Raw genomic sequence first — 7,168 nt, 5'->3', positions numbered from 1 at the left:
AAAGAAGCACATCAGGCGCTCGGGAACCCTACAAACGCGCGGGTGAGGTAACCAGATATCTACCCGAGGGACTGTAAATGCCAAGGCTATGGACTGTGGATTTCGCCAGCGGAAATCGCGTCGTGACGCGATTTGGCGCGGGCGCGCGCCAAAATCGACCCCCTCCTCAGCTAGGTTCGGGTCGGGAAATTCACAGTCCCAACCGCGGCATCACAGTCCACTCGGCACCCAGATCTGTGGCTTGCCCCGAGCTTTAGCTGACCTACTTGCTTGCTCCTGGTATTTATTCCTTACTTAGCTGCACTGTACCGTAGCTGCACATGTACTATAGTTCAAAGAAATTTTATTCCGAATTTTCTACCCTACCGTACCCTCATGGAGGAGGCTGCATCTGCCCGCCTCCCGAGCTTGACTTGCAGCGGTGGCGGGAGTTGCTTATGTAATCCGATTAAGACCGTAAACTTTCCTATGATCAGATTCACTTCCATGCCTCTGCATGTGACGGTTCTGCCGCGGAAGTAAAAATAGCTCATCGCACCAGTCCCTCGAGTCGTTGCCCTACCAATCGATCTTGAGATGTGGACTCGTCCTCAGCCATCGCACAAGGTTAATAAATGCTTTTGGCCGAAGAATGGAATAATACAGAAAGGCGCGGCGCACGTAAATGAACAGTGTATGCGGTGCTCCATGGCAATCTTGTTACAATTACTGCGTCTGTGCACCATACCCCCGGATCCCCTCCGCAAAGCCCCACGATGTTTCCAAAGCCTTGGAATCCGAGATCGACGCGCCGGAAGCGGTGATTGTGGCTATTTGATACTGGGAAGATAGTCAGCTTGCATTACTCGGATAATAGAAGAAACCAAGCATGCAGGAAGAGGAGGGAGTGGCGGAATCTGTCCGCACTTACCTTGTTCAAGCTCCGGGCATCCCTGTAGAAAAGTACCCGCATGCAATCCTCTATGATCTTCGTCGCTTCCTCCTGCGTTAATGTATCCTCCCTTCCTTCGACTGCACGTCGGAGTAGTGGCTGAGCAATGTATGCGCCGTATCCAGTAGCAAGAGTAGATGCAGAGTAGGTTGTACCGAGCAGGTCGACGTACGCCAGGAATCTGTGTGAGGACGTACGTCAGCATATGCTGATGAGAGTCTTGCAGCAGGAGTATGCGAAAAGAAAGCCCGAATAACTGACCTCTGACCATCTTTGACACCTCCAACGAGAATGCTGTTCCAAAGTGGATTGATCTTCGTTCTCCTGCCGTACATCACCTGGCTCAGGTATTCGTGGATCTCCTTCGGACCCAGACCATGCCCGTCCTGGTTCGTGAATTCCTCGACCACCAGGTCATCAAGCAGGCTTTGGATGTACTGGAAGTCGGACATATCTCCACCCGCTCCGATGACGGTGTATTCGCCGACGGGCTGTAGACGTTGGACGTCCTTGAAGCGTGCGAGAGAGCCGTACGAAGCTTTAATTTGGAAGCGATTCAATTTGAAAGTGATGCAGGTTTAAGGATGGGTTGAGGAGGTTAACAGAAATGGCACTCACCAAGATTGTCCGCTGCCATCATAATCCCATCCTTGAACTTGATAGCAAGCACACTCGTGCCCGTCACAATAGGCTGCCTGATAAGCAAACACAGTCTGTTCACTCTGTGCCTCTGTTAGTCTAGGAAAAGAACGTACTGTGTCCGCTGGACGCCTTGACTGAAGGCATCTTTGGGCCCGTTCGATGGCCGCTGATGGATGGGGAAAGTAGCATAAGCATCAAAAGCGTCATTTCTCTACACGCCCAGTCAGCTTGGAACCGAGGTATGCAGAAGGTTTAGTACCGGACGGCCCCAGTTGGTCGGAAAGTGGTCCATTATCAGTGGGGGTCAAAGAGGATGAAGGTTAAGTACTTTGAAGGGGTATGGCAAGACCGTGACGCGCAAGCGCGACGCGTCATAGCAATCAGGGTCACGCGTTTATTATATTATAAGACCCGGCCTGCAATCGATTATCCTACGTCAATGGAGATTCTTTGTGAATCATAACAGTTTGGCCACATAAGTAATCTGAACTCTAGAGTACAAGGCGGAGATACTGTAGAATGTAGTATTGGAACATCAGTTGGCATTCCAGAATGGAAACGAGACCCCCGGTTATTTCACCGTTTCTGCTTTTTCGTCATGCGTTTGTCGCTATTCGTGCCGTCTACTCTACCTGCAGCCTTACCCTGCTTCTTATTGAGCACTCTCTGCAGAGCACGCTTGGTCTCTCCATCCGGGAAGGTGCTAAGATCAAAGTATTGCGGAGCAAACTCCAACAGCCTGACCAGCCTCTCGGTAACAGGATTTTCATTATAGAGGGGGTAGACGTACCATTCTGGCCGGACCTCTGTGACAGTCCGAATATACGGACGGGTCGTGAGTACAAACTCGTGGAAGATGACCCATTCCGGCTGATTGTCGAGACCACACGAGGGATGCAAAGCCACAACCTGAACCTCTCCCGTCAGTCTGACGTCAGACATCATAGCAACACAAGACGAACCTGGTTGTCCTTGACCGTTAAATAATTGCCCTTCTCGCCCTCCTTATGTGCGACCTGCATGAAGAACCCACAGACGAGGGCCATTCGGATGGCTGTGTACAGTTTGTTTGAGTCCTGGATGGAGACCAGGTCGATGTCGAACTTCTCCATGTTACGCTGCAGCTGCGCGCGAACATTATCCGCCTGTTGAAGCGCACGAGCAGAGAGGTAACTCTGCCAACACCAGTTTTTGTCCTGACCATCTTGAAATACTACGTCAGCAGAAGAAATCAGGAGCTGAGGGCCACGTACTAGCTACATATTGGTTGTAAACGTTGAGCAATGTCAGATGGTCGCCATCAGGGACGGTTAGCATCTGTTTCGCAGCGTCTGCTTCTTTCCTTTGACTGGGAGGCCTCACCCAGACGTTGGGAACTGAAAGTGCCTCATCAGTACTACTACACCGACGGATCTGCACGAATGACTCACCTGAAAGCATTGCAACAATTGTCAAAATCTCGTTACTACACTTGAACTCCGGGCTGACAATGAGCATCTTGGCAAGCTGAGGATCAAGCGGGAACTCCGCCATAATCCCACCAAGAGCAGTGAGGTTGCCATCATCATCCAGAGCAGCCAAGAAGTTCAGCAGCTCCAACGCGCGCATCAATGTCTCCGGCGCGGGCGCATCGACGTAGTCGAACCTGACCAAATCCTTGATCCCAAGCTTCACCAACTCCAACACAGTGTTCGCCAGATTACTCCGCAAGATCTCCGGGTGCGTTTGCTCCTCGAGTTCCTTCATGAAATCGCGCTCTGTATACAACCTGAAGCACTTGCCCGGTCTCGTCCGCCCGGCGCGACCCGCCCGCTGCTGAGCGCTCGCCTTCGAGATCGGGCTCACGAGCAGACTCTCTACACGTATCCGCGGGTTGTACACCTTCTGCTTAGAGAACCCAGGGTCGACGACGTAAACGATGCCGTCTATCGTCAGACTCGTCTCCGCAATGTTGGTAGAGATGACAACCTTGCGCCCCGGCGGGCCATCAGGAGTGCGCGGGGGCGGGGGAGGGTCAAAGATGCGCTGCTGTTGCTGCGGCGGGAGCGAAGAGTAGAGGGGGATGCAGACCAGCGGCCCGACGCTGTCTGGGTCCTGGTTCATCAGGTCGTCAGCCTCGATTTTGATCTTTCTGCATGCATCTTCAATCTCTTCTTCACCGGTCAGGAAGAGGAGGATGTCTCCCGGTTCCTCGGCGCGGTGGATCATGAGCACGGTGCGGATGGCGGCCTCGACGTAATCCGGTTCGGGCTCTTGGGTGTAGAAGACTTCGACGGGGTGTGTGCGACCGGGAACTTTGAACAGCGGGGCAACTTCACCGTGTTTGAGCGAGAAGTACTTTTGGAACTTCAACGCGTCGAGGGTAGCAGACATGACGATGAGTTTCAGATCTGTGCGGCGTTTCGCGAGAGTCTTCAGAAGACCCATGAGAATATCTGTCGCGAGTGTGCGTTCATGGGCCTCGTCGAGGATAATAGTGGAGTATCGGGTTAACTCCGGGTCGTTCATTGCTTCTCGCAGCAGCATACCATCGGTCATGTACTTGAGGAATGTGGTGCCGGGTTCTGTCATGTCCTCGAAACGAATGGAGTAACCAACCTGCTTGCCAAGTTGGACTGCATAACGCATGAGGCGATGTGTCAACAAGCAATGAGGGTTTTATACGCACCGTCCATTTCATCCGCGACACGCTTTGCTACCGACATAGCAGCGACCCTCCGAGGCTGCGTACATGCGACCATCTTTCCTTTCGTATGTGGTAGGTCGGAGTAGCAGACGAACTGCGGTATTCTGCGGAACTTAGGTTAGACGGGAGATCGCGAACAAAGTCGACTCTGGAGTACGCACTGTGTGGTCTTCCCTGAACCTGTCTCTCCCACCATGACAATGATCTGGTTTTCAGAAAACTTATTCCCCGAGCATCAGTGGTATGTTCCGGGTCTGGAGGAGATTGTCTAACCTCCCCTCACGAGTGATGGTGGGAGACAAACTCACTATCTTAAAGAACTCGTCCATCTGAGAATACACCGGCAGCTTCTTCCGCGCCTCCAAAATCTTCTTGTACTGGGGTGTATGGGGTTGCATTGTGAAGGGGTTGACATCGGATTCCTTGAGGTAGCATACCAACTCTAGTTAGCTCGACGCAATGGACGAGGTACGACAGGTAACGCACCAGGGCTTTTCGGGCTTGCTCCCCTGTAACCCTCCGGGGCAGAAAGCCGTACAGTGGATTGTTCCCTGGTGTCGGTGAAGCGCTGGACTTCCCTCCCTTCTTCGGGTTCAAGTGCGCGAGGTATGGATTGTCGGTGGCCATGTCTAATACAGCGGATAAACCAGGAGACAAAGGCTACAGCAAAAGCGAATATGCTGAACGGAACAGCGTCACAGACAGTGGGTAGAGAGCCCGCAGAGACGGGACTTGCGCGAAAGTGGCGGAGTCCACGTTCAGCAGTGCAGCACAGCTGCTGAACTTTTTCTCGATGAGAACCGGCATTGTGGCTGTGGCACACCAGACTTGGTCCCAGAGTGAAGTCGGAGATCGAAACTTGAAAGCGGTCCATGTGGACCAAGTTCCAGTGCCCGGGCCGCCAGTCCCGAGCCACTGCCACTGCCTATGCCGAATATTTACTTGTAGCTCCCCCTTCCTAGTGTCTCGTTGAGGCATGCCTAATTGCCATTGGCGGGGTTCATGTTCGACAGGAAGTGATGTAGAAGGTCTCCCCTCTATGACACGTTCATGTCGAGTCCGAGTCTCCATATTGACACACTTTAGTATCGTCCGAGTCCACCTAAGGAGGTAGGTACTGTACTTGATTTAACGAAGTCGCATCCCATAACGCAGAATGTTCTTGAATTGTACATCATTATTATCTGCCTTAACCTGCAGTTAGCATACACGGACCACAAATGCCAGCTACTTACAGGCGATATCCACACACATATGTTTCCTAGGCATACCCCTCCCGAAGATCATAATCATTATGAATCCTCGCAAATACATGGGCTCGTGGTATAGTCACCTGTGACCTAGCAGAAGTAGAGTCCGCCAGGCATAACCACCTCTGTGCCAGCCACACCGATGTCAGCCACTGAGCTATCACACTCGAGTCCATTCGGTTGAATATGAAATCCCCTGGACGTCGCACCTTTAACTCCCTGGAATGGATCCCTTAGTTGTTGGTATGTACATGAAGCATGCCATGGAGACAAAGGGGTCCGGTACCCATACATCCTAGACTGGACAGAAAATGATCCCAGAGATCCTCAGTAGATCAATTTATTCCCTCAATGCGTACCTCAGCTACTCATGATTTCTCCTTTTCACCAGAAACCTCCCGGAGAAGAAGAAATGGCTTATAGTCAGCATTAGTGATACCGCCGTTGATATGCACAGACACACAACAATCACCAAGGACCAAAAGCAATAAACCTAAACCCCGTGATATGGGTGAAGGCGGTCCGAGACAACTGAAGGGTATTTAATAGTTCGAGGGGGAAAGGAGGAGTAAGACGCCGTAGGGTAGTCCATAGGAAGACCTAGAAAAATAAAACAAAAACCTTGATGCCTGAAACAAACACTAATGGACGCTCCGGAGTATTTATCTCCGGAAAGTTGCAAACAAAGTCGCAAACCACGGAACCGAGTGTAGGTTCGGGCCCACGGGAGTAGAAAATGCTAAAAGGACTTGTTTAATTTTATTCCGCTATGTGAGACTCACCGGAGCTAATTAAATCGATGGCGGAGATAATTTACTCGACGAGTCAGGCCTATTGGCAAAGCTAGGATCGGTTATAATTCGCTAAGTTCGACGCTTTCGAACTTCTCGGGTTGCTGAGATCGTAACGCTAATTCTCTGAGATGGTGAAGTCGAAACTTGTTTTTCTGTACACTACTTTGTACAATTTATACTACAGGAATGGCTTTGCGACCGTCCAGAGATAAATAACAAATAACCGCCGCTACCCACAGGATTGCTCAGCACTTGCTGCCGCTATACCATGCACCATACGACTCTCTTGCACTCCCACTTGCTCGTCCCAGCCCCTAGAGGTCGCCTCGACACTCCGCCACCTGCCCTAAGCGGTCCCATCACTCCATGCGACACACCGGTCACGTGCTAATTACCTCCGGCCGCTCGCTGACTGATGCTGACGTCATGGTGACTCGTATACGTCCGCACCTTTGGTATTTTGATGGAAACGAGGGGGAGTGAGTGTTGGAGGTTGGGCATGAGGACGACACCCCTCGATAGAAGCATCCGCGGGCCCCGGAGCTAATTCATCTAGACGTCGCATTGGTTAAGTCGCTCCGGAGCTCCTGTTTGTGGAGATAAATCGCGGAATGGGTCCGTGTACGCCTCGAGGATGCTACAAAGTCCGGAGCTAAAATAGAGCAAGTCTTTAGAGCCCATAGAAGCCTAGAGGCATGTGAGCGCTGTGTCAAATAAGCTCCGGAGGGCTTGTATGATGCACTGAGTCCGTGTTTTCGGGGGTCAGACAATCCTGAGGCTTATCACCATCCAGTTATTTGCCCAAATTTCCGGACCTGGGACCGGACCCAAGGTCCAGTTCGGGTGAATGTCCGGACTGTGAACC

The 7,168-nt window shown here is 51.7% G+C and overlaps 2 protein-coding genes across 2 annotated transcripts; both read right to left on the bottom strand.

Annotated features, from left to right (window-relative positions):
• Positions 1-512: 512 nt before the first annotated feature.
• On the bottom strand, positions 513-1,938 carry GLOTRDRAFT_79240 (proteasome endopeptidase complex, beta subunit). Its single transcript, XM_007870257.1, has 6 exons — positions 1,833-1,938; positions 1,687-1,784; positions 1,550-1,626; positions 1,193-1,469; positions 911-1,112; positions 513-819 (listed from the first exon to the last, which is right to left on the bottom strand). Exons 1-6 carry the CDS (start codon positions 1,863-1,865, stop codon positions 706-708), a joined length of 801 nt encoding a protein of 266 aa, XP_007868448.1. The 5' UTR covers positions 1,866-1,938; the 3' UTR covers positions 513-705.
• A 24-nt stretch (positions 1,939-1,962) lies between these two features.
• On the bottom strand, positions 1,963-5,054 carry GLOTRDRAFT_111878 (P-loop containing nucleoside triphosphate hydrolase protein). The gene is made up of 9 exons (XM_007870256.1): positions 4,746-5,054; positions 4,568-4,681; positions 4,421-4,479; positions 4,242-4,363; positions 3,004-4,188; positions 2,827-2,949; positions 2,536-2,777; positions 2,364-2,482; positions 1,963-2,312 (listed from the first exon to the last, which is right to left on the bottom strand). Exons 1-9 carry the CDS (start codon positions 4,884-4,886, stop codon positions 2,150-2,152), a joined length of 2,268 nt encoding a protein of 755 aa, XP_007868447.1. The 5' UTR covers positions 4,887-5,054; the 3' UTR covers positions 1,963-2,149.
• Between the last annotated feature and the right edge of the window lie 2,114 nt (positions 5,055-7,168).

Source organism: Gloeophyllum trabeum (genome assembly GCF_000344685.1).
Source record: "Gloeophyllum trabeum ATCC 11539 unplaced genomic scaffold GLOTRscaffold_00011, whole genome shotgun sequence".
Lineage (NCBI taxonomy): Eukaryota > Fungi > Basidiomycota > Agaricomycetes > Gloeophyllales > Gloeophyllaceae > Gloeophyllum > Gloeophyllum trabeum.
Note: the sequence above shows the minus strand (reverse complement) of the source record. Positions and strands in the feature narration are given on the sequence as shown.

What these genes read in the sequence shown, in the direction of transcription:
- GLOTRDRAFT_79240 (XM_007870257.1), bottom strand. Translation starts at nt 1,865, where the DNA reads ATGGACCACTTTCCGACCAACTGGGGCCGTCCG. An exon ending in CGACCAACTGGGGCCGTCCG is followed by an intron (nt 1,785 to 1,832) that starts GTACTAAACCTT and finishes CTGGGCGTGTAG; the next exon opens with AGAAATGACGCTTTTGATGC. An exon ending in ATGCCCGGAGCTTGAACAAG is followed by an intron (nt 820 to 910) that starts GTAAGTGCGGAC and finishes CTATCTTCCCAG; the next exon opens with TATCAAATAGCCACAATCAC.
- GLOTRDRAFT_111878 (XM_007870256.1), bottom strand. Translation starts at nt 4,886, where the DNA reads ATGGCCACCGACAATCCATACCTCGCGCACTTGAACCCGAAGAAGGGA. An exon ending in TGTCGCGGATGAAATGGACG is followed by an intron (nt 4,189 to 4,241) that starts GTGCGTATAAAA and finishes TGCGTTATGCAG; the next exon opens with TCCAACTTGGCAAGCAGGTT. An exon ending in TAACGGTCAAGGACAACCAG is followed by an intron (nt 2,483 to 2,535) that starts GTTCGTCTTGTG and finishes GGAGAGGTTCAG; the next exon opens with GTTGTGGCTTTGCATCCCTC.